Here is a 27,067-nt window from a genome sequence, read left to right as displayed (position 1 = left end):
TAGTGAATGCAGGAGGTTCGTTGTAGTCTGAAGGTGGGATATGACCGCCTGGGATGAATCCTCCTTCAACAGCCAGTCATCGAGGTATAGGAAGCCTGAAACCCCTAACCTGCCCAGATGTGCTGCGACCACCGCCATGACTTTGGTGAACACCCGAGTGGAGCTGGTAAGGCCAAATGGCAGTACGGTGAACTGAAAATGTTTATGACAAACCTTGAACCGCAGGTAATGCCTGTGGGCCGCAGGATAGGGATATGAAATTACGCATCCCGAAGTCCAGCGCTACCAACCAGTCTTCTAGATCTAGGGGAGACAAGACCTGAGCCAAACTGAGCATCTTGAACTTCTTCTTTTTGAGGAAGAGATTTACAGTCCACAAGTCTAGAATAGGGCAGAGACTCTTGTTCTTGGGAATCAGAAAGTAGCAGGAATAACAACCACTGCCTACTTCTGACATGGGGATGCATTTTATGGCTCTCTTGGTGAAGATAGTCGTAACTTCCTTCAGAGCAGCGATAAATGATCCTCCGCCAGCGGTTCAAAAATTGAGGGTTAGGAGGAGGAAAAGACTGAAAAGGCAGGGCATAGCCCTTCCCGGTGATCAGCAGTGCCCATGCATTGGATGTTATAGACGTCCTGAGATGATGCAGTATTCTCCCTCACGGGCAACCATGGTCCTGCAGAATCAAACTAGGAGGGCTTTGAGGCTGTAGCTGCCAGGGGCTGTATGGTAGATGACGTCTGGCCTGCAGACCCTCTAGTTCTTAAGACACTGCATTTGTACTCTTGCAAACCCTGGGTTGGCTGCAAAGGACATAGCTGGCATAGGGCTGATGCAGATCCATGCCCCTTCTATAGACATGAAAGGGGTGAAAGGCAGTCAGTGGACGAGGGGACGCAGAGAGGCCGAAGGACTTGGCCATAGCTCGAGAGTCCTTAAAGCGCTCCAGAGCGGAGTCTGCCTTCTTGCCAAACAAGCATGTACCGTCAAAGGGCATGTCCATCAGATCTGCTTGGACACCCTACACGAAACCGGATGTCCTGAGCCAGGCCTAGCGCCTTAAGGCCATCATTGATGCAACTGCTCTGCCCAGGGAGTCCGCTGTGTCTAAACCAGTAGTGATCTTAGTTGTGTCTTTCCTGTCTTTCACTGCTTGTGAGAGTATGGCCTGGGCCTCCTCCGGGACCTGAGGCAGCACATGTGGAAACATATTCCAAATGGTATGCGAGAAAACAGCCCAAGAGGCGCAAGGTGTTTACCAACCTCAGTGCCAAGCTAGCGGAAGAAAACAACTTCTACCCAAGATGATCCAGCCTCTTGGATTCCATATCAGGGGAGCAGAAGAGAATGCACCTTGGGAAGTAGAGGCTTGGATAAGCAAGCTCTCATGGGTGGGAAAGCTAGGGTCGTCCGAAGCTGGGCGATGGAAGCAGACAATCATCCTATTCACAGGAGCCCCTGAGCCAAGCTTGGACCACGTGCCTAGCAGGACATCTGTAAGTGCTTCATTGAAGGGCAATAGGGGTTCGGATGAGGAAGTCCCTGGCTGAAGCACTTCTGTAAAGCTATTTGTTTTGACCGCCACTGAGGGCAGTTCAAGGTCAATGACCTCTGGTGCCCTGCGCACCACCATTGCATTTGATGCTCCCTCCTCTGTAGCCACAGTGGGGGGGAGAGCAAACTAGAATCTGGTGCGGCATCCAGACCCCTGGCCTCCTCTAGCTCCTCATACCAGTTCATAGGTGCTTCCAACTGGCTTTCCAAATGGTCAAGTGACCGCTCCCACTCTTCACTCATGCCCTGGTGTGAAAAATACCATTCAGGCAATGATCTGGCACCTGTCGGCACCGTTGGCATTGGAATCGGCATTGAGTAACACCGTTCCCGCTCCGGATCATCTAAAATGAGAATAGGGCTGGTGAAGCTGGTGGGCGCTGGCGGTGCCAGGGCATCGGCGTTGGGACCGGTGCCGGAGAAGGTCATGTGAGTACGACTGGCACCGGTCCAGCTCCAGACTTGATTCCCTGAGTCTCTGCCAGCAGCAAGGCCGAAGCCATTGGTGTGGATCCAGTCAAAGTCTCGCCCGACCCTGTGGGGCCCAAAGGCACGCCAGAGGGGTCGGCCCACTCAAATATGCGTCATATGGTCTCATAGAACCTAGTCCCAGGATGCTAGTTTCCTGTCCAGGGAGGACCTGGCCTATCAGTTCGGGCTGGACTGTTCCCATTGGGAACAGGGTCAAGACTGATTTGCATATGGCTGGGTCCAAACTGGGGTGACGTGGCGAGCAAAATAACGATGGATTAAACCCAGATCTGTGACTGGGGATGAGTGTTTGAAAAGTTTCAACACCCCGTCCATCATTTTATTTTGTTTTGTGCGCCCTAAGTGGCAGGGGTATGCCTAGACGTGGATCCCTTACTCGCTGCACCACTGGATTCAAGCTAGCCTGCCTGATGAAGGGTGATACCCTGAAACCGGTCCCAAGATGCTAGTTTCCTGTCCAGGGAGGACCTTGCCTAGCAGTTCGGGCTGGACTGTTCCCATGGGGAGCAGGGTCAAGACTGATTCGCCTATGGCTGTGTCCAAACTGGGTGACGTGGCAAGCAAAATAATGATGGATTAAACCCAGATCTGTGACTGGGGGCATTGTGCTTTGCCTTGGATGAATAAAATTTCCATCACATTGAAGTTGAACTTTATATGACTCAGTACATCTATGAATGGACTACCAGGATATATATGGTGTGCCTTGGTATATTAAGCAATGTATTATTATGTGTTGACTGGTCTTCAGTTGACAAGATCACACTTGAAATGGTTGGGTGTTAAACCGGTTTGGCACCCCTGGGAGGACTACCTGCGATCTATGAACATTGGACTGTTTACTCCATGTACAAATAGGAAGTGTGAACCATTAGCATAGCCACTTGGTGTTTGTAGGTGGAGGACACCTTACTGGTGGGAAGACCCTGAATAATCCCTTCATGAGTCTGCTGGATCATAGTGATGGTGACATGTTCTGAAGCGGAAAATGGCTGCCAAGTGAACTTTATGGATGCATGCGCAAGATCCGATTTTGTCAAATGCAGGAGATAAGGACAGATTTTTTCCAGTGTTGAGAAGATTCGATGCATTATACAACGCAGAAACCACAAGCAAAATCACTTCCATTTGAGGCAGTAAGTTTTATTTGTATTGTCTGTTTGAGCTCTGGCTAAGATGTCTCAGCATACTACCGGAATATTTAAATGTGAAAATTCATTGAATTCAGGAACCAGACTGACAAGTGCAAGAATTTGGGATCCGGGCAGAGAACTTGGCCGTGGCTCATTGTCAGAAGAGACAAAAGCAGATTCAGATGGATGTGACGTCTCTCTGAAAGGAGGAGCAACTCCATGAACCAATACTGATGTGGCCATGTTGGAGCTATGAGAATGATTCAGCATGGCTCAGCCTTTATCTTCTTGAGGACTTTTGGGAGGAGAGGAATCAGAGGAAAAGCATGGGCAAAAATTCCAAACCATGCAATTAAAAACGCAATCTCCCATGATCCAGGTTGTGGATTCCAGCTTACATATAACCAGCATTTCCGGTTCTGGGATGTTGCAAAGAGGTCTAGATTCAGTTTTCCCCAATGGTGAAATATGTTCTTCAGAATCTACTGATTGGTTTACCACTTGTGGCAACCAGTTCTCATTCTGCTGAGAGTATCTGCTATGGTGTTTTGCTTCCCCGGAACAAGTTCCGTTGTTAAATGCACTTTGTGAAGGATGGACCATTCCTAGATATGTTGTGTTTCTTCGGATAGCAGGTGAAATCTCGTGCCATCCTGCTTGTTGATGTAGGGTTCAATGGTAGTATTGTCTGCGCCAAAGAGGACTGCAGAATTTTTTATTCTGGGAAGAATTGCTTGCAAGGCTAGATGTACCACCTTGAGTTTGAGGAGACTGATGTGAAGAAGCCTCCTACCTGTAGATCTGTAGATGAGCTCCCCAGCCCTTTAACGAAGCGTCAGTGGTGATGACCAAAGGAGAAGCCTGAGGTATAAAGGGGTCACCGATTGAAAGGTTTGTTTGGTGAGTCCACCAGGATAAGGCAGTGGTCATGCCCGGAGTGACTTTGATGAGGTTGCCAAAAGATCCTGTTGCTGGTATCCACTGCCTATTCGCTGGAGCAGACGCACGCCCAGGCAGCAGAAAGGAACTAGAGGAATGCAAGATGACATCATCTCGGGCAGGGATTCTTAAAGGTGAACAGAAAGTGACTTTTTTCTTTGGACCAATTATGCTAGGGTGTAGGAAAGTGCCCTTTTTTGACATCGTTACCCCCCTTTTTGCCTGATATCTGATGTACTTTCGACTGAAAGTGCACTGGGTTCCTGCTAACCAGGTCCCCAGTGCCAGATCTCTTTCCTTAAAACTGCACAGTCATTTCCCCAATTGCCCAAATCCTTAAGCAACCTCTGAAAGTTCCTAGTAAATGGTGCACCTAGTACCTTGGGCCCGGCGTACTAAAAAGAGTCCCTAAGGGCTGCAGCACAAATTGTGCCACCTTAAGGAACTCTGTACCAAGCACATAACAGGCTGCAATTGCAGGCTGTGTGTCTTGGTGCAGACCAAAGTGAAAACATGACATGGCACACTACCTGTGTGCCATGTCCCTGAACACTGCATGTATTATATATAAGTCACCCCTCTAGCAGGTCTTACAGCCCTAAGGCAGGGTGCATTATATCACATGTGAGGGCATACTTGCATGAGCAGCTATGCCCCTGCTATGTCTGTCAAATCTCAGACATAGTTAAATGACTGGGGAGGCATTTTAAATGCATGTACATCGGTCAATACAAGTTCCCCAACTACATGATGGCTTTACTGAAGACAGGGATGTTTGGTATCAAACATCTCATATTGGTGAACACACACTGCTGCCAGTGTTGGATTTACTAATTAATGCACCCAGCGGGCACCTTAGAGGTAGCCTACCAACTGATAGTGTGTTATCTGACTGGCCCTGGCCAGATCACCCACCTTAGCCATGTTTCTGTCCCGCCAAGGTGAGAGACAGCGCTCTTGGTGTACAGAAACAAAAGCCTGCACTGGACGAGGGTGTTGACACCTCCCCCAGGCAGGATCGACATACCAGGGTAGGAAGCTTCAAAGGCCTAGCTGCCTTTGTAATGCGACCCAGGTCTCTCCAAATAGCGGAGATGACCACCCCCATGTCTTGACCCCACTTTTGACGGAAAGACAGGCGGGAAAATTATGAAGATTAGGAGGTGTGACCACTTCATGGCCTAAGGTGGTTGAGCTAAAGTGGACACCACTTTTAAAATTTCTCCATCTTCGTTTGGAAGGAATTAGGCCACTAGCATCAGGGTTATACCCAATTCCCGAAGTAAGTGGTAATTGAAAGGGTGTAATCACCCTAAAGGTGATCAACCCATTGGCTGCCACCTGGCAGTCCTTGTAATGCCCCTAAATTGAGTATTTAGATGGCACCCCTAAGCCCAAGAATTCAGATCCCTGATGACCTGAAGAATAAGGACACTCTAGGGATGCAAAAGGCAAGAACAGAAGATCCATGGCAGACTTGGCGCCAACCCTGCCAGCTTGCCAGTGAACTTCAACAATTAAGAGAAAGACCCCTCATCCTCCAGTTGCTGAAACTTCCAAAAGTGTGCAAAGACTGCTAGCCTTTACCTCACCACCAGGAACCCCCATGGAGTAGCAGTGCTTCTACCCTGCAGCCTTGCAGGCACCCAAGAACTGCTGAAGAGGACTTTGGACCGCCAAAACTGCCACCGGACAGCACCACTTCACCTGAGCCTCTCAGCCTCTGTTGAAGTGGGCCACTGGTACCAACCTGGTACCAAGCCTTTCCAGATGCAAAGTCCATTGTGGGTTTCCCCACTGGAACATTCACACTGATGCCTGCAGCCCCTTTGTGCAGGCTCCTTCTTTACCATGACCTCCTCCGGTGATTATACCCCCGGCAGTCCACTGCAACTCAGCACCTGGACGCCGTGGACTGAGAAGAAGAGGACCACTGGTGTCACTGAACCCCCAGGCTTGTAAAGCTTAAGGCCACTTGTTTGTCCGCCCAGACTGGTCCCCTAGTCCACACCTGCAGCCTGTTCTGTAGGCTCCCCTCCACCACCACCGCAACCGGTGACGGACACCCAATGGCCCAAGAACCTTCTGCACCCAGACACCTTGGACAAAGGAGAGGAGGACCATTGGTGTCCTTACGTCCCCAAGCATCACAAGACCTGAGCCCACTTGGTGGCTCACCCAAACAGGATGCTCAGTCCTAGCCTGCAGCCTCTTTTCACAGGAACCATTCTCCATAGAAATGCATTGGGGCACCCAAAACTGTTTTGTACCATGCACTTGGCCGCCCCCATACTGCTGAGGGTGTATGGTGGATGCTGCCTTGGAACTTGCTCACTACTAACCTTAAAACCAGGAGATTGGAGTTGTACATCGCTATAAACTACCTGTTGGCTGACTGTTTTCCTCCCGTAGGTTAACATTGAAGAACTCAAAAATTGCACTGTGTCCATTTTCTAGTGAAAAGTATTTATGCTGAAAAACGTGCTTCCCTTGTAACAAAGTTTGTGTTTTTAAAGTGTATATAAAAATAAGTGTTATTTTTTTAAAGTGGTCTTCAATTTATTCTTTGATTGTGTGCCTCATTTATTGCCTCTGTGAGTACAACAAATGCTTAGCGCTACCCTCAGATAAGCCTAACTGCTCACCCACACTCCCACAAAATAGAGCATTAGTCCTATCCACTTTTGCCTCTGCAAACCACCTGGGGATCCACTGGACTTTCTGCACGGTATACTTCTTTTTAGTGCACTATATAGAAAACCAGCTCCCTACACGGGGTTAGCAATTTTGTTTGTCTTTGTGCTGTAGGATACGTTTTGTCGAACAGTGTATCCTGTGTGGTTCCCAAAAATGTTATCCTTTTCAGTGGTTGCAGACTTCACTTTTGTGGATTTAGTATAAGACCCAGTTTGTTGAAAAGGAGCAGGCAGGCTGTGGTTGATCTTTAAGTGAGTTGGCAGAAGGGTGCTGTGATGAACCAGTCGTCCAAATAAGGGAACACTTCATGTTTCTGTTGCCTCAGAAAGGTTGCTGCTGGTGCCAAATACTTTGTGAAATGCGAGGGGTGGACTTAAGGCCAAATGGGAGCACCCTGAACTGATAATGGCTACTGTTCCTGGTGCAATCGATGATTTCAGATGAAACACGTTCTCCTTCCTGAAATATCTTTTTGGCTTCAGCCCTCACTTAATCGGGAAGTTTATCAATGTAGGGAACAATATCCAACCACATCTGGTGATCGTATCTCCCAAGAACGGCTAGAGAGTTCACCGCCTGCACCTTAAGCACTGACATTGAGGGAAAATGATTCCCTATGTTATCAAGGTGCCTACCCCCTTTATCCAGAGGTGCTGATATAGGTGCTGAAGAATTGTTTGAGTGACGCTAGTCTGTCTGGGTGATCATGGAATCAGGCTTGGGATACCCAGTGAGACAGGCAGGAGAGTCATCTAGTGGCTTTATATTTGTTAACTACTGTGGCTGGGTTTTTCATAGTGTTTATGACCTTATCCCAGATGTAATCAACAATGGGTATAGCCCTGATACTCTTGCTGAAGGGCTACTCAAAATCATAGAGAAAACAGTCTGTATGTTTGTAGGCTTGAGAAATTTAAACCTCCTTTCTGCTCTCTCTAGAAGACTATGGAACCCTCTTATATCTTCAGGAGGTGAATCTGCAGGAGGTGGCATTGGAGATGATGGTGTTGGAAGAAAGTAGTCATCCCACTCATTGTGAGCGTCATGTAGCTCACCTTCCTCTCTTTCCTCATCTGAAGTTGAAGAGTCTTGGAGAGGAAGGGTTTGCGGGGTCTCTGATAGATGGTTGTGGAAGCAATAGCCCTGGTGTTTGCAGGGTTGGCAGTTGCAAAGGTGGAGGCTTTAAAGATGGAGGAGTCTGCCTAGGCAATTCCACTGTAGGTGGGAAACACTTTTGGTAATCTGCCATCATATATTGTAGATCAGATACCAAAGATCTAGGGAGATATACCACAGCTTCCTGATATTGCTGGTGAAATTGTTCTTGAGGATGGTAATAGCTCTGGTCATAGTATTTGTCGTCTTCACCCTCCTGTTGATATCTGATGTGCAGCCCCGATGGACGGTTTGCAACACCAAAGGGACCTTCTTCATCAGAGTCATCCTCATCTAAGAGGTGACCAGGCAACAAAGGTGACACTTTACTGGGTGATGTGTGCTGTGGCCAGATATATTTGGGTTTGTCTTGTTTCTCCTTAGTTTTTTCTCTCATCGACGAGGTGGTTAACGAGGTGGTGGTCGTCGACAGAGCCTTCATTGACTATGACGTTATAGATTTCGAGGGGGGCTGGACTGTTATTGACAAAGCTTGAATAATCTTCACCGTCGACAGTACTGAGGGCTGAGGGGTCAATGACAGTGTCATCATTGAGGAGGATGTCGCCGTAGACAGGGTGGTCAGAGTTGCCATTGCCAATGTGGTAGACATCACAGTGGTTGCCTTAGCTGGAGATGGCGTCTGTAGGAAGCTGGCCTGGTGTGTGGTGAGCACCTTTGGTGTTATCACCTTGTACCACGTCCAGGTATACTCTATTAGTGAGGTGTAGATAGTGTCTAGGAAGCCAAGGCTCTCCAGGGGTAGCTGTGAGGGAGCCGCCAAGACTTATCTCGGAGACATGCAAAGCTTATGCGATGCCACTACAGTCACACAGCACTTACACACATGAAAGAACCACACAGTGATACAAAAATAAAGATATTTTATTATGGTAGCACAAATACAAAAATACTGTATTTGTAATACTCTACTAGGAGGTGAGTAAACACACTAATATATACATACTAGAAGTCAAGGATTAGCATTGAAAGCAATAGCAAATACGAAGACAATAGAAAATAGTGAAGGCACTAGGGAGAGACCAAACTATTTACTAAGTAAGTGGAATGTGAAAGGCAGTCTCCCACCCAAGGAAGTGGAATCATGTAGAGGGGCACTGGAGTAACTAGGAACCCCAAAAGGTAAGTACCAGGGTGCCATCCAGCAACCATGAGAGGAGAGATAAGTACCTGTTTTCCCCCAAACCCACAGATAAGCTTTGGAAAAAGACTGTGCAAGACCCAGGCAAGACTGGAAAAAACCAAAGGTGGATCTTGGCATAAGAGGACCTGCAAAAGAAGGGGATCAAGTAAAGTTCAGGTTGGAGGGTCCGGTTGTGACAAGAGCCACTACCCACCCTTCTGGAGTTGCAGGACCAGGTCAACAGTGGAGACAAGGAGTCAGCTGTGCAGCACTGGAGCAGGAGAAGAGTTCCAGAAGTGATGCAGGCGATGTTCCACAATTGAATAGGAATTGCACTCAGTCAGTGGTTTTAGAAACCCACCAACAAGCTTTGGCAAAGGCAAAGGTCGCAGACGAAGATTTACAGAGGTGCCGGGGACCATCAAGGTCCAGGGGGAATCAACCCAAGGAGGGGAGTCCCAGGTGCTCTTCAGCAGTGAGGAGAGTTGGAAGATGAGGAGGCAGCCCCCACAGGCAACTCACAGGCAGCAGGCACAGGAGCCGTGGTGCGGCCCACTCAGCATACCTAGAGAGGAGTCGCGTGTCGCTGGAGAAGCAGACAGGAGACTGTGCTTTGCAAGGAAGAGTGCTGGAGGCCGGTGCTACAAGGAGCCTGAAGATCCCTTGGAAGGAAAGCCAATAAGCCTTGGTAGCTGCAAGAGTCGCAGTGCACAGAGGTACTGTCCTGCAAGGAGAGGCAAGGGCTCACTGTCTCCCAAGTTGGAAAGCTGGTAGAGAGGACCAAGGAGACCACTCTAGACTACCACCTGTGATGTAGGATCCACGCAGTTCCGGAGGAGAGACGATCCATGCAGCCAGTAGTCATTGCAGTTGGTGCCTGGGGATGGAAGGGACTGACTCCTTCACTCCAAGGTAGATTCCTTTGTGCTTCTTGTGCAGGCTGAAGACTGGTCGTCCTCAGAGGATGCACAGCCAGTGAAATGTTGCAGTTGCTGGAAGGAGCTGGAGAAACAATGTTGCAAAGCGGAGTCATTGTTGGAGTTGCAGATTGTCGGTTCCTGGAGATTCCAGTTGAAGTCCCGGTAGCCAGAAGATGAACTAAACGATGCAGAGGAGTCCTGCTGGAATCTTGCATGTCTACTCTGAAGATCCACCCTGAAGGGACACCCTAAATAACCCAGGAAGGGGTACTGGTCAGCTAGCACGGTGACCACCTATCAGGAGAAGACTAAACCGTCCCCTGCCTGACCTGGCCACTCAGATGCTCCCAGGGGCCTCTGCCCACCTGGGGCAGAATCAAATGGCCACCTGGAGAAGCTTTGGGCACCACCCCTGGGATGGTGATGGACAGTGGAGTGGCTACTTCCCTTTCCATTGTCCATTTTCGCACCAGAGCAGGGACTATGGGTCCCTGTAATGGTGCAAACCAGTTTATGCAAGGAGGGCTACCCCTCCCAATCCATGTAACACCTATTTCCAAAGAGAGAGGGGGTTGCCTCCCTCTCCGAAAGGAAATCCTTTGTTCTGCCTTCCTCTGCTTGAGCAGGCTAAGCAGCAGGAGGGCAGAAACCTGACTGTGGGGTGGCAGCAGCACGGGCTGCCTGGAAAACCCCAGAAGACTGGTAGGAGCAGTACTGGAGGTCCTCTAAGGAGACCCCAGAGTGCAAAGAATCCAACAACTAATACTGGCATCAGTATTGGTGTATGATTCCAATATGTTTGATAGCAAACATGCCCAGGTTTGGAGTTACCATTATGTAGCTGGACATAGGTAGTAACCTATGTCCAGTACACGAGCGAAATGGCTTCCCCACACTCATGAAGTCCAGGAAAATGGAACTGGTGTTTGTTGGGGCAACTCTGCTCATGCAGTGGTGCCCTCACACACAGGTACTTTCACTCTGCCCTCCGGGCTAGGAGAGCTTGCTATAGGGGTGACTTACAGTGACCTGGTGCAGTGACCTGTAGTGAAAGGGTGCATGCACCATTTCACGCAGGCTGCAATGCCAGGCCTGCAGAAACATTTGGCTCCCATGGCTAGGATAATACATGCTGCAGCCCATGGGGAACCCCTGGTGCCCAAGGCCCTGGGTACCTGCGTACCATATAAAAGGGACTTACATGGGGTACCAGTATGCCAATGGTGGGGTGCACAAGTCAGGAACAACCAAATTTAGGGAGAGAGAGCACAGTCACTGGGGTCCTGGTTAGCAGGATCCCAGTGAACAAAGTCAAAACACACTGACATCAGGCAAAAAGTGGGGGTAACCATGCAAAAAGAGGGAACTTTCCTACACTGTGGGACTCCCATCGCAACAACGGGGAATGATTTAAGCATGTGAATCTATGAAAGATCCAATACTGGAGTAACACCCATGCTCGAGACATGGAATGCCTGCTAGTGTGAAATGTAATACAATGCAGCGCAAGCTGCTGCCTTGAGTTACATGTCTTTACAAAGACATGCAAGGCATCACAAATCACAGCTTGAGTAGCTTTGTAAGTCTTTCTTAAGCGCGAAACAAGGCAATGCAAAGGCTTAGTAAATCTAGGCCAAAGCATGCACAGCACTTTGCTGCCTTTTGGATAGGTTTGTGCTACAGAAATATCATATACATACACACTTGCATACCTATACATGCATACATACCAACAAAACAGCCTGATAAAGGACAATATGTTAGGGCCTGTGCACGCCAGTGCAACCGATGCTTAAAGTAAACAGTAGGGTGCCATTGCGGATGCTCAACGGTTATCGAGCTCCCTATCAAACCATCGGAAAAAAGAAAAAAACTAGGAGCTCAGGATGAATTTCATACATTTTACTCCGCTACAACAGTCTTACGCAACAAGGCTCATTTTTGTGATCATATGTAGTCAGTTACCACTAAAACCCAGTAAAGGGGCCTTTTAATCCACAATATAGCATATCAATAGTTATCTGGAATAGTAAATCTACAATCCAGTACATTCCAGTGAGAGGCTATACAGTGACATCAACAGGTGTAATTTAATTATTCTAATGTGTATACACTTCATTCAGCAACACATAGATTCATGGACGTTTGAAACATTGTATATAAATATCCACCACATGTGTGTCCTTGAAATGTGTACCATGTTGTTGCACTGACAGGGTAACATGTCAAATCCATGTGTAATGCCTAGATTACTTACCAGAAATCTTCATTCCTCTAATTCACCCTCTCTCGTGCCAGTACTTATGACTCTCCCTCCCTTCCTGAGAGCCTTCATCAACAATCTGGTAGGAATGTAAAACAGGAAGAACCTTCAGAGGTGGTGGAGTTTATACCAGGATTACTGTCGTCATCCATTGAAATGGAAAAAATCTTGGGGAGTGGTGACTGGGGAATAGGAGGATAAATCTTCAATGAGTAGGACAAAGAAGGAAATGAGGAGTTAATACTTGCTTCTCTCCACCTTCTTTCTACTATTTTCATCACGATTGGATACCCATATAATAATAATGATAATAGTAATAATAATAATAATCATCAGCATTATTATTACTACTATTGTTGGTATTATTATTATTATTATTGTAGTTTTGTAGAGCGCACCGCTACCAAATAAGGTTGCCCAGCGCTAATCTAAAGAAACAATGGAAGTCAATTCCCCATGTTAGAATAACCACGTCTTCAACTTCTTGCAAAAGGCAAGGAGTGTGGAACAATTCCTTAAGGTAACTGGAAAGAAGTTCCAGAGATTGGGACCCAAAACTGACAACAATTGACCGCCTATCTGGGCCAAGCAAAACCTAGGGTTTATACATACAGCCAAGTGCTGGGAACTTAGGGAGTGGGCCGGCTAATAGGGCAATAGCAGCTTCTGAATATAGCAAGGGCTGACCCCCACTCTAGCTTTAAAGACATAGCACAACACCTTAAATTGAATATGCTTCAAGATTGTGAGCCAGTGAAGCTCATGAAGGAGATGGGCAGTGGAACAGAAGGCACCCTGCAACATTCTGAACAGTCTGGAGGCGGCGGATGGAAACTTGGTTTGCACCTAGATAAAGGATATTACCTTAATCCAATCTGGACAGTATTAAGGTTTGGATTACTGTCTTTTGAGCTGACAAGGGAAGAATCCAGCTATTTTTTTTCAGCCACTTGATTATGGCAAAAGAGGTGGAAGTCACCTTCACAACCTGGGTTTCATCGACAGATTTTGCATCCAGTAGAAAGTCCAAGTTCTTAACTTTGGAAGACAGGGTAGGACGGGGACCCAAAGAGGTGTGCCAGTGTTAGGGACCCCAAAGTTTGGGATTCTTACCCAAGATCATCACCTCTGTCTTACCACCGTTCAACTTGAACAAGTTGTTACTCATCCAAGTGGTGATTAACCTCAACGCAAGGTTGAGATCAGAAGGGCCCTGCTCCTGTGCAGACAATAATGAAAAATCAATTTGAGTATCATCTGCATAAGACAAAAGGGTCAGACTCAGCTCTCCACAACTTCTGCCAGCAGGCGACCATAGATGTTACACAGCAGAGGACTGAGCACAGTGCCCTGCAGGGCTCGAGATGCTAAATGCTGCCTATCAGACACTGCGTTGGCCAAGAATACCTGAAAGGTCAGGTCCGGTTGTGGAGGAATAAGCTTAGCCAAGCTAGTGCAGTACCTTCCAGTCCCAATGCTGACAATCTCTCAATGCACAGACAGAGTGGGACACGGTATCATCAAACGCTGCACTCAGATCGAATAAAATGAGAGCTGCAGTTCCACCTTCATCCAGGACGTTTCTGAGATGGTCCGTAACTCTCAGGAGAGCAGATTCCATACTATGCCCTCTCCTGAAACCCGATTGTTAAGGGTGAATAAAGTTTAGATTCTACACATGTAGCAAGACATTTACATGTGTCGCCAACACCTTGGAGAGGCAGGGAAACAAGGAGATGGGCCGGAAATTTGACCAGATGTTGGGGTCTGGGTTAGGTTTCTTTAAGAGCGGAAGCCCCATGGCATGTTTCTAAGATGCCAGAATAACACCCTTAAATGAAGAAGAGTTAAAGAGGTTCACCACTACCTGAAGTAGCTCCAAATTTACCAAACCAAACTTAGCAGGTGGTAATGAATCTACTAGCGAGCCAGATTTAATCAAGAGTAAGAGACCCAGAAAGGAGGTGACATCCAACAGGGACCATGACCTCAGATTGCACTGAGAGTGATTTACATGGGAATGGCTCCACTAGATGTTCTGAGAGTGGATTAGGCATCAATGCCCAGGCTGTCAGGGTTCGACACCATTTCAATGCCTTTGGAGGCCTTAATCAACTGTGAATGAGCAGCCTGGATGCTAAATGATGAACGCAGGGGTAGGTGGAGTGTACAAATACAAAGCCTTGCCTGTTATCTGCGGGGAATACAGGGTTTGAATTAATTAAATTAAAGCGGGGACACTTTGACTGCCATTCTACTCAGACTACTCAAGCATTCTTTGAAGTGAATACATTGAGCTTTTAAAAGTTTGATATAAAAGTAAACAACACTACAAAATGTTTACTGGAAGATGGGTGCAGCCATGACCATATATACTGCTGGCCAAAGTGATATCAGATGAATTAAAAATGTGTGGCCATTACAGGCAAAAAGCTACACAATGATCCCTTTTTTGGCCTGCCAGCGACAGGATGAGATGGGATCGGTGGTGATAGCGCCTCTTGTGGGCACTCTGAAGAATCTCCGTGGTCCAGGGCACAAAATCTATTATGGGCACCAAGCTGAGAGCCTGTGAACAGCGTGCTGAGTGAATGAACAGGTGAATGGGTTTCTATCACACGCTCTTCAGAAATCTCTCTGTGTGTATTGCTACATACACTACGTAAATGTATTGCTACATACACTACGTGCATGCGGCAGCACTACGTGCAAGGTAAACAGTGGTGCAGAGTGTGGACCACTGGCCTCTGCTTTCATTGGCCTTCGCTTCCATTTTGGTTCACGACTCCATTTTGTCGAGTCTGGTTCGGTGCAATAGGCACTGTTCTGTGTTTTTCCACAAGCTTCGGCAAGCTGAAGGGTGGGGTGTTTTTCTGCTCAACTTCGCTCCATCTGCCTGGTACGAAGGGCGCTATTTACATTCCACGAGCTATCAGTTAGAACAACAGGGGGATGCGCCTGTACACAAGGAGGAATGCAAGCTTCACCTTGGAGTCCTCTCCTGGGAACTTGGCCCGTTCTGAGGAGACGTCTCGAAGGGTGAACAAGGTACCGCCGATTGCACAATTTGTAAAGGAGGGGGTCTTTTTCTAGAAAAGACTCCTGGGCGTTAGTAGATACTATAAAAGTTGGGGGCCTGGATGGGCTGGTTTAGGAACTCTCTTCTGGGTTGGACGCAACGCCAGGAGGACTGATTGTCCCGAACAGAGGCTCCCTGTGTCAGCTGATTTGGGTTCCCCAGCTTTGTGTACGGCGGAGGGATGCAGACGCTCTTTTCGGTGAAGCTTTTCAATTTATTAAGTGTATTGTGTGTGCGCGCGTAATGTGCACTTATTCTTGCAGTCATTTTCATGCTATTGAGCATTGAAGTATATTGTGTGTGCGCGCGTAATATGCACTTATTCTTGCAGTCATTTTCATGCTATTGAGCATTGAGGTATATTGTGTGTGCTTGTATTATATGCACTTACTCTTGCAATTATTCACAGAGTGCTTATATCTTTATCATTATTCTCATGTTATTCTCCTGATGTATATATATATATATATTAGTGTGGTTTAGTTTTGCTAGCTGAGAACTTGCCCCTTAAATAAACTTGATTATTCTACTTACGAAGGTGTTTGAGAGTGATTGCTTTACATTGTGCCTTAAAATATCCTGAAGTGCATAGTTTTGATATTCTGAAGAGTAAAGCAGCACAAATTGGCGTAGTCGTTTGCAGGATTCGAAAAAAAAAAAAAAGGGAAAATGCTTAATAAGATCAAAGCGAGCTCAAAAGCAGGTTCTCATGTAGCAAATCCAGACATAGAAATACCGGGGTGGGAAACCGCTCCGTATAAACTTTTAGCTCAGGAATGGTCACGTTGTGCTGGTTTGTGTGAAAATTGGAATGCGTGTATGTTAAATGTGGAACCTGAAGACCTTCTCATATGTCTACGGAAAGTTTCAATTGACAAGGGAAGGGTGGTTTGTGCGTTGGGGAGGCGAGGCTGGATCTTGCTTTCTGCGTACCGAAAGTTGTATGAAAAATGTTTACAGTTACAAAAAGACCACGAGCAGCTGGAGAAGGAGTTAGTGGAAGCCCGAAATTCCTCTACCATGCTAGCTTGTCAAAATAAATGATTAAGTGATAAGTTGGAAATGTACCAACTGGTTGCAGAGAGAATGGCTGTTAGCGTAGCTAAATATAAACACAAGAAACGAAGAGGGAAAGTTAATAAAAAGAAGGTGCATTTAGCTATCTCTCAGGCAGGATTAGCCTTTGACCCTGAATTTTGGGATGGAAACATCTGGGATACATCTGATTTTTCAGATGGGTCCGGGGGCGATGACTGCCAAGATGTTAGACAGGAGAAGACAGAGCGCAGGAATGTTGTCCGTGCGCAGCCCATATATCGGCGAAAGTTACAGCATAGCCCAGCTAATCCTGGAGGGGTGATGTTGGATGCCCTGGAGGATTATACACAGCAAGAACTAAGTGATGTGATAGACAGATTTCGACAGAGGTCTGGGGAAACATTGCTTACGTGGTTGGTGCGGGTGCACGATATGGGGGGCCAGGGGGTCCAATTGGATCACGGCGACGCCCCGAGGCTTTGTATGTTAAGTACAGACCCGGTTATTCAAAATGAGTTTAGAACCTATCCAGGGAATGGTCCCATGACCAATTTGTTAGAGCTAGCTGCGCAAGGGTGTGCTCAGAAGTATCCGACAGAGTCAGACTGGCCGCCTAATGATAAACCTTGGTATACTTTGAGAGATGCAGTACAGAGATTGAAGGAAGAAGGGATGAAAACAGCTATCTTTATGGGTAATGCCCATGATTTGATGAATGGAATTTTAAGTGTGTCTGTGCGAAACCGGCTGATTAGGGCCGCTCCTCCTGCATATAAGCATGTCATCATGACTTTGTTAATTATTCAGACAGGTAACCCATTGTCTCAGGTGGTAGAAGCGGTGCGTGAGTTAAGTGATTTAGGAGAATGGGCTAAGCCAGAGAGGAATTCACGGTCTGAGAATCGTACTGATAACAACAGGGTGACAAGGCGAGACATGTTTCAGGCCTTGATGCGAGATGGGGTGACCAGGAATGAAATTGATGGGATAAGCACCAAGGACATGTGGGAAATGTACCGCAAACGCGGTTTGGATAAAAAGGAGGGGAGTAGGAAAGGGAACAAGAAGGATAACAAAGTGGTGAACCAGAGAAAGGCAGGAGGGGAGGAGCGTGAGGGTGAAAAGGGAGAGAGAGGGAGAAAACCCCACAGTAGAGAGAGATCCCCAGAGGACGGAAATTGGGAGGAAGAGCACCGAAGCGCAGAGGGAACCCGGAGCAGGGAGAGAGACCGGGAACTGACAGGTTCTGGGAAAACTCGAGGAAGAGAGTGGGAGAGGGAGCTGGTAAGCTCAGAGAGGTTGCGAAGCAGAGACAGGGAGGAGGAGTTCCCTGAGAATTACCGCAAACTGTATCCAGATTTGACTTGGGCAGACCCTGATGTGCGCAGAGTGAAAATAGATTAGGAAGCAGGCCAAACTCCGGTGCAGGGATGGGCTCGCAAAGATAACAGACCTCATGTCAAAGTAGAAATTTATTGAAACGTGGAAATGTTCAAAAAGTTCGAGCCCTCGTTGACACCGGAGCGGAGGCCACTTTGATTCATGGCAATCCAAGAAAATTCAGGGGACAGTACTTCACCATTACGGGATTGGGCGGAAAAGAAACCCCGGCAGTGCAGATAGTGGTTCCCATGAAAATAGGGGCACTTCCAAAGAGAGAATACACTGTCCTGATTGTGCCCATTCCCAAATACATTATTGGAATTGACATTTTGAAAGGGATGACCCTACATTTGGAAGATGGATGTTATCAATTTGGTTCCAAAAGATTTATATCAATAGCCGCCGCAAGGGTGGGGCTGTTGAAGATTCCTCCGGTAACACTTCCCCAAGCTACTAAGGTGATTCAAATGAAACAGTACAGAATACCGGGAGGACATGAGGAGATTAGCCAGACTATACATGATTTACTAGAGGCCGGGGTAATAGTTCCCATCACCACTGCGTGGAATAATGCCCTCTGGCCTGTTCGTAAAAGTGATAACAGTTGGAGGATTTGCATTGATTATCGCCAATTGAATAAACATACACCTCCTCTGACTGCAGCGGTCCCAGACACCATTACCTTGATTGAGAACATACAGAAACACAGTGGGACTTGGTATGCAACCATTGACATTGCCAATGCCTTCTTTACGATACCAATAGCTACTGAGAGCCAGCCTCAGCTGGCATTCCAATGGGCGGGGCGTCAGTACACCTTCTGTAGATTACCCATGGGGTATTTACATAGCCCCACTATCTGCCACCGGCTGGTGGCAGAGCATTTGGATGAAGTACCAGTGGTTCCTTGAGTGCAAATTTCTCACTATATAGATGACATGATGATGCAGGGAGAGACGCAAGAACAGGTGCAAATTCAGCTAGACAGGGTGGTGGAACATCTGCAGAATCAAGGGTGGGAGATTAACCCCGAGAAAGTGCAGGGACCGTCTCAGAGCGTGAAATTTTTGGGCATTCAGTGGAATCAGGGACACAGAGAAGTGTTGCCAAAAGTGAAACAAAAGATTAAGGAATTCGCAGTACCGCGAAATCGGAAGGAAGCCCAGAGTTTTATTGGACTATTCGGGCATTGGAGACAACATATACCCCATTTGTCTCAGATTTTGGCCCCATTGTACAAAGTTACACGAAAGAAAAATGCGTTTGAATGGGGAGAGCAGGAGCAGCGCGCGTTTGAATTGGCGAAAGACGCCATACAGCATGCTTTGGATTTATGGCCGATTCGAGAGGGAGACATTGAGTTGAATGTGACAGTCCAGGGGCAGTATGCCAATTGGAGTTTATGGCAAAAACAAGGAAGAAAGAGGGTGCCCCTGGGATTTTGGACAAAGAAGTTACCTGAGGCAGGAGAGCGGTATACTCCCTTTGAGAAGCAGCTGCTGGCCTGCTATTGGGCCCTGGTTGATACTGAGCAAATTACACTGGGACACAATGTGATTTTAAGGCCTGAAATTCCCATCATGCAGTGGGTGATGAGTTCCCCAAAAACTCATAGAATTGGACATGCGCAAGAAGCCAGCATTATAAAATGGAAATGGTATGTCCAGGACAGGGCACGAGCGGGTCCAAAAGGGACCGCCGTTTTGCATGAGCAGGTAGCGCAGGCTCCAGTGGAGAATTCCGAAATGTTGCATGATGTACCTTCAGTGTGTGAATCCCCAGTAGGGTGGGGCCAGCCGTTCGCAGACTTGTCTGCAGATGACAAAAAACATGTGTGGTTCACAGATGGTTCAGCAAAATATGTTGGAGCGAAAAGGCACTGGAAGGCAGTGTCCTATAATCCTGTTACCAAGAAGCTTTTGACAACTACAGGACAGGGAAAAAGTAGCCAGTATGCAGAGCTTTATGCCGTGTATCAGGCTTTAAAACAGGAGCTACCCGGAAAATGTCACATTTATACAGATTCCTGGTCTACCGCCAATGGGTTAGCTACTTGGCTTCCCACGTGGCATGCACATCAGTACAAAATCCATAACAAAGAGGTATGGGGGAAGGAGTTATGGCAGGAGATCTGGGAAATGTTACCTCAAAGCACCGTGACTGTCTATCATGTGGACGCTCACTGTCCAACTGATTCATTAGACCGATGGTTCAATTGTCTTGCAGACGATCGAGCCAAGATTCAAGAGGCTGAAGTGGAGGCGCAGAGTTCTGATTTGGTGGGAATGGCTAAATGGGCACACCAGAAATGCGGACATCTTGGAGAAAAGGCTACTCACAGGTGGGCTGAGATTAGAGGGATGCATCTTCCCCTAGATTTGATTAAAACAGCGATCATTGAATGTCCCATTTGTCAGCATGCACAGCACAGACCGGTCCCACAGGTGGTGAGAGGCCAGCTAGGCAGAGGTAAATTGCCAGGACAGATTTGGCAGATTGATTACATTGGACCAATGCCAGTGAGCAGAGGGTGTCAGTATGCCTGCACTGTGGTAGACACTTACTCTGGTTATCTCATAGCCTTTCCCTGCAAGCGCGCAACTCAGCAGAGCACCCTGAAAACACTAGATCTGTTGATTCTGTACTATGGAGTGCCACTCCAGATTCAAAGTGATAACGCCAGCCACTTCAAGGGCAGACTAGTGCAGGACTATTGTGCACAACGCAATATTGAGTGGATTTTTCACATACCTTACTACCCACAAGCAGCGGGACTGATTGAGAGAATGAATGGGTTGCTGAAAGAACAATTGCGTAAACTGAATGATGGGACACTGAAGGGGTGGAGGGATAATTTGTATGATGCTTTGCAAATTTTGAACAACCGACCCCTAACAAATGCCGAGACACCTCTCATGAGAATGCTGACACCTGCTTTACAGATTAATCCGTTTACAACGAGCCATACCATTATGTATTGGGAAACAGCTCCAGGAGCTTTGGCCCCATATCGAGCTACACCAGAATCTGCAGGACTTGACTTACATGCTTTACACATGCATCGATTGAAACCTAGAGACATCACTCTGATTGAAACTGGGGTGGGAATTCAGATTCCCCCTGAGCATTACGGTCTGATCGCCCCTCGATCTGGGCTTGCCTTGAGGGGCATCCAAGTTTTAGGAGGCGTGATAGATGCAGACTACCAAGGCGAGTTGAAAGTCATTCTCTTGAACAGTGGTGACACAGACCTAGTGGTGCAACCTGGTGATCGCGTTGCCCAAATTGTCATCATGCCGGTTTATGGAGGTGTTGTTAAGAAGGGGAGCGCCCCAGCTCTTCTCACTGTGAGAGGCAAAGGAGGGTTCGGATCTACTGACAAGAACCCAGGGGCCAAAGTGTGGATTGAATCCCCAAATAACCCTCCTCAACCCGCTGATGTCATCGCCACTGGACCAGACAATGTCCTGGTAGTTATGCGACCTGGTCAAGACAAATGGGAACATGTTCCCGCTGACAAATGCTATCTGCGAGAATGATAATACGTGTTTTGTCCTTTGTTCTTTTCAGATCATCCTGTGGAGTGCCTGTGCCATGAGTGTGGTGTATGGAGCCCGTTCGGGAGACTCCACCGGGGAGCGGGAGGGGCTCATAGCCCAAAAATTCAACCGTCAGCCGCAGATGCCAACGCTGCTGCATCAACCGAACAATGTTTGGATTCATCTAGCGCAGGAAGTGCTGAATATATCTCACTTCTGTATGAGTAACATGCAAAGCGTTCAAGATTTGATTACCACTTGTCTAGTGGCAGTGCCCACTCCTGCTGCTGTATTATTACACATCTTTAACAATACAAACCAGGATGGAATGGTGGATTTGAGTGACGTTCGCTCCCATCTGTCACTCTATGAGTACTGCCGTAATTGCCCGGAGGTGGGCAGGCGGTTGTGGAGGAACATGACATCTATACTCACGTTTAACATCTCAAATGGGGATGTGTGCTATTCATTGACCTGTGATCCTATGAAAATAGGTAAATGTGCTCAGCTCAAATTGGAGAAAAGAGACAAAAACTTAACTGCTGCACAACGGACGTTGTGCCACTCACGGACTGACCTAACCTGTTTGAATGTAAATAATTCAATGTTTTGCCAACATGTGGTGCCTGCTGCCAGCCACATTCAAAATGTTAAGTTGCCTAAAGGTTGGCTCTTTTCTTGTGGTAATCTTTCTTTTACTTATATTCCAGCCAATCTAACCGGAGGGCCTTGTGCCTGGTCACGCTTAGGCTTTCTCATGTTTCCTATGGATACTGCTCTACACCCTCGCTATACCAGAGACACTATTCAATTACCTACGGACTGTGATTCTGAAATTTCATTGCTGTCCAAAACAGAATATGTTAGTTTAGCTAGTTCTATCGTAGGGGTGCCAGGACTTGCAGTATATAATACCAGAGTTTAACATCTCAAATGGGGATGTGTGCTATTCATTGACCTGTGATCCTATGAAAATAGGTAAATGTGCTCAGCTCAAATTGGAGAAAAGAGACAAAAACTTAACTGCTGCACAACGGACGTTGTGCCACTCACGGACTGACCTAACCTGTTTGAATGTAAATAATTCAATGTTTTGCCAACATGTGGTGCCTGCTGCCAGCCACATTCAAAATGTTAAGTTGCCTAAAGGTTGGCTCTTTTCTTGTGGTAATCTTTCTTTTACTTATATTCCAGCCAATCTAACCGGAGGGCCTTGTGCCTGGTCACGCTTAGGCTTTCTCATGTTTCCTATGGATACTGCTCTACACCCTCGCTATACCAGAGACACTATTCAATTACCTACGGACTGTGATTCTGAAATTTCATTGCTGTCCAAAACAGAATATGTTAGTTTAGCTAGTTCTATCGTAGGGGTGCCAGGACTTGCAGTATATAATACCAGAGTTATTAATAAACTTGCATGTTTAGTAGTCAAGAATATTAACTATACATCAGCTGCCTTAGCTGAGCTGTTATTAGATGTACAGGGAATTAGAAGAGCTGCTTTGCAGAATCGCGCTACTATTGATTATTTACTGCTTAAACACAACCATGGCTGCAGTGATTTTGAAGGATTATGTTGCTTCAATTTATCCGACCACTCCATATCAATCAACTCCCACATAGAGGCCCTGCATAAGTTGGTGAAGGGGGTGCAGCAGGATGTTGACAAGGGGTGGTGGGATTGGGCTTTTGGATGGCTGCCTAATTTAGGCCAACTGCGTTATATCTTTGGTGTAATCATTATCATAACAGTTATTTTAATTTCATTATGTTGTTGTATTCAGTGTGTGCCTAACCTTCTATCTCAGTTTCGCCCAAGAGCATTGCCATTTCAGCTTATAGGATATACTTAGTTGTAAGTTGGCCAAATGGTCCAAGGGTGGAAATGTATTGCTACATACACTACGTAAATGTATTGCTACATACAATACGTGCATGCGGCAGCACTACGTGCAAGGTAAACAGTGGTGCAGAGTGTGGACCATTGGCCTCTGCTTTCATTGGCCTTCGCTTCCATTTTGGTTCACGACTCCATTTTGTCGAGTCTGGTTCGGTGCAATAGGCACTGTTCTGTGTTTTTCCACAAGCTTCGGCAAGCTGAAGGGTGGGGTGTTTTTCTGCTCAACTTCGCTCCATCTGCCTGGTACGAAGGGCGCTATTTACATTCCACGAGCTATCAGTTAGAACAACAGGGGGATGCGCCTGTACACAAGGAGGAATGCAAGCTTCACCTTGGAGTCCTCTCCTGGGAACTTGGCCCGTTCTGAGGAGACGTCTCGAAGGGTGAACAAGGTACCGCCGATTGCACAATTTGTAAAGGAGGGGGTCTTTTTCTAGAAAAGACTCCTGGGCGTTAGTAGATACTATAAAAGTTGGGGGCCTGGATGGGCTGGTTTAGGAACTCTCTTCTGAGTTGGACGCAACGCCAGGAGGACTGATTGTCCCGAACAGAGGCTCCCTGTGTCAGCTGATTTGGGTTCCCCAGCTTTGTGTACGGCGGAGGGATGCAGACGCTCTTTTCGGTGAAGCTTTTCAATTTATTAAGTGTATTGTGTGTGCGCGCGTAATGTGCACTTATTCTTGCAGTCATTTTCATGCTATTGAGCATTGAAGTATATTGTGTGTGCGCGCGTAATATGCACTTATTCTTGCAGTCATTTTCATGCTATTGAGCATTGAGGTATATTGTGTGTGCTTGTATTATATGCACTTACTCTTGCAATTATTCACAGAGTGCTTATATCTTTATCATTATTCTCATGTTATTCTCCTGATGTATATTATATATATATTAGTGTGGTTTAGTTTTGCTAGCTGAGAACTTGCCCCTTAAATAAACTTGATTATTCTACTTACGAAGGTGTTTGAGAGTGATTGCTTTACATTGTGCCTTAAAATATCCTGAAGTGCATAGTTTTGATATTCTGAAGAGTAAAGCAGCACACTGTGTGAGTAAAAGGGCGACGAGAGTCCTTTCGTTGTTTTTCAGGGCTTCGGTCTTTGCTACTCTTTTGAACAAAACAAAGCTAAACATTTCGTGAAGCAGTAATATGACGAGATACCTTAAAATTGAGTATTTCCTGATAATCTGCGCCTGTGAGTGTGACCATCACACGGAAGAGTCACGAATAATCCAATATTTCGACCACTTTCTCACCTTTTTAGTAGCGCCCCTGGGGTCGTTTAGCCTTTCACAGAAAATAATAAACTCTTACATGCCCCCCGTTTGAACGCTGGAGTGTGCAAGGACTGAGGGCTTACCTCTGTTGGCCCGTATAATTCTGTCCACAATGTCTAACTCGGTTCCGTTGCTGCCTTCTGAAAAAGAAAATGGTGAATTAATGAATGTGCTATTTTCATCAGAGATGTGATCCACAATCATCCTTAGGAGCCTATCACAACAGCAAGATGAACGTATCAGTGTGAGCAGTGCTTTAAATGGGCCGGCACGGTTCGGTACTGAGTACCAGCACTTTTTTTATTTTGAGAGGGAGAGTACCTGCACTTCTCAAGGAAAACGTAATACTTTTCATTGTAGAGTACCTGCACTTCTATTTTTCCATTTCAAGCACTGAGCGTGAGGCGAAGATCTAGGTACAGACACGCTGCCTGCCTATCGCCACAGATATTACGGAGGAAGCGAGCCAGCTAGAGAAAAAGAAAAAAAGAAAGAGTGTGAGAGAGAAAAAAATGACATAGAGAGAAAAAATTAGAGTGTGAGAGTAAGAGAGACTACACAGGGAAAGAAGAGTGGAACAGAAAGCGAGAGTTAAGGACCGTCTGCAAAGACGAGAGAGAAATGTAAATGAAAGAAAGAAAGATTAAAAGAGAAGGGGAGATGCAAGGAGCGAAAGATGTAGGAAAAAGAATTGCGAGACAAAACAGAAAGCTGTAAGCACAAGTTATACCTATTTGAGATAACTATAACTGGTGAATGTAAGTGTTTAATCGTTGTTTTTTTTCAGAGAATTTCTGTTTTTTTAATCAAAGTAATATTTCATTAGCATACTGCTAGACCTGGCAGCTTTTTGGTGTGTCTCACCTGTCTTTTTGCCTTCTGACCTCCTGCTTTTGGACTCTGTTTTTGCTGGTTTATTGTCTCTGTGCACTTTTCCACTGCTAATCAGTGCTAAAGTGCAAGTGCTCCCTACTAAATTGTACTGTTGATTGGATTATCCATGATTGGCATATTTGATTTACTGGTAAGTCCCTAGTAAAGTGCACTGGAGGTGTCCACAGCCTGTAAATCAAATGCTACTAGTGGGCCTGCAGCACTGGTTGTGCCACCCACATTAGTAGCCCTGAAAACATGGCTCAGACCTTCCACTGCAGTGTCTGTGTGTGCAGTTTTAAACTGCCATTTCCACTTGCCAGGCTTAAACCTTCCCTTTTACTACATGTCAGGGACCCCTAAGGTAGGACCTAAGTAGCCCCAGGGGCAGGGTGCAGTGTATGTTTAAGGTAGAACATATACTAGTGTGTTTTATATGTCCTAAAAGTGAAATACTGCCAAATTCGGTTTTCACTAGGCAAGGCTTATCTCTCTCATTGGTTAACATGGGGGCTGCCTTTAAATATTCTTAAAGCATAGATTCCCTTTGAGAGCAGATAACAATCTGGAGTTTAGGGTCTCTGAACTAACAATTTAAAAATACATCTTTTAGTGAAGTTGGTTTTTAAATTGTCTGTTTGAAAATGCCACTTTTAGAAAGTAGGCATTTTCTTGCTTAAACCATTCTGTGACTCTGCCTATTTTTGGATTGGCTGTCTGTGTCAGTTTGACAGTTGGGCTGTTTTGCACCTCTCTAGACAGTAACACAAAAGGGGGCGGGTGTAGCCTGCATATCCTGATGAGCCATCTGAACTTGAGGGGAGGGAGGAGTGGTCGTTCACACCTGAAAGGACTCTGCCTGCCCTCACACAATGCAGTCTCCGGCCCCCTGGTGTGCGTCTGGGGCCTGGCCTCGACAAGGAAGGATCATGAAACACTTGAGACTTTGCTTTGAAGTTTGCCAACTTCAAAGGCAGAACAGGGTATAAGAAGAAGACCCAAAATCCCAGCCTTTTAGACTCTTTCTGGAATCAAGAGGAAACTCTGCCAAGGAGAAGAGCTGAAGAGCTGGAGGAGGAGTACTAGCCCTTTGCTGTGCTGCTTTGCTGGACTGGCCTACAGTTGCTGCTTCTGCCTGAAAAGACTGCAAAGGGTGAACTTTGTTGTGTGTCCTGCTTGAGAAAGTTCTCCAAGGGCTTGGAGTAGAGCTTGCCTCCTGTTGGAAGTCTCAGGGACACCAAAGACTTCAGCTTCCTCGACCTGCACACTGGGAACTGTGTGTTATGTGCTGTCCAAGAGGAGAAACCACTGCAACGCCCCCAACAATGCCACTGGCCTGTACCGTGACCTACTAACGCAACACGGAGTCACATTGCCCCGCTTTGCACCACGACCCTGGTCTCACCAACACCATCATCAGACGACTTCGCCGAGCCGCTGCTCGAACCGTGACCTGTGGGCCCCGCACTCTGGCATCGCTTGCTCACATCGCAGCCTGGGCATCCCCGATGCCACTACTCCTGCTGATACCAGCGCCGCTGCCTGCACCATGGCCTTGGACACCGCTCGTGAGGTCCACAAAGCACCATCCCATCCCACACCGCAGCCTCGGTCCACCGATGCCAGAATCATTGACTCCAGTGTCGTCACCAGGCATCCTGCCTGCACCGTGGCCT

The 27,067-nt window shown here is 46.8% G+C and overlaps 1 protein-coding gene across 2 annotated transcripts in view; it reads right to left on the bottom strand.

The window, feature by feature from the left end:
• Positions 1-27,067, bottom strand: part of LOC138286661 (astacin-like metalloendopeptidase) — a 518,669-nt gene that overhangs the window by 455,430 nt on the left and 36,172 nt on the right. For both annotated transcript variants that reach the window (XM_069227126.1, XM_069227127.1), the window contains exon 3: positions 24,602-24,658. In XM_069227126.1, the coding sequence (XP_069083227.1) occupies positions 24,602-24,658 (57 nt within the window). The remainder of the gene's footprint in view (positions 1-24,601; positions 24,659-27,067) is intronic.

The sequence above is a fragment of the Pleurodeles waltl genome, chromosome 3_2, assembly GCF_031143425.1.
Source record: "Pleurodeles waltl isolate 20211129_DDA chromosome 3_2, aPleWal1.hap1.20221129, whole genome shotgun sequence".
Lineage (NCBI taxonomy): Eukaryota > Metazoa > Chordata > Amphibia > Caudata > Salamandridae > Pleurodeles > Pleurodeles waltl.
This window is presented reverse-complemented; position numbering and strand designations above follow the sequence as displayed.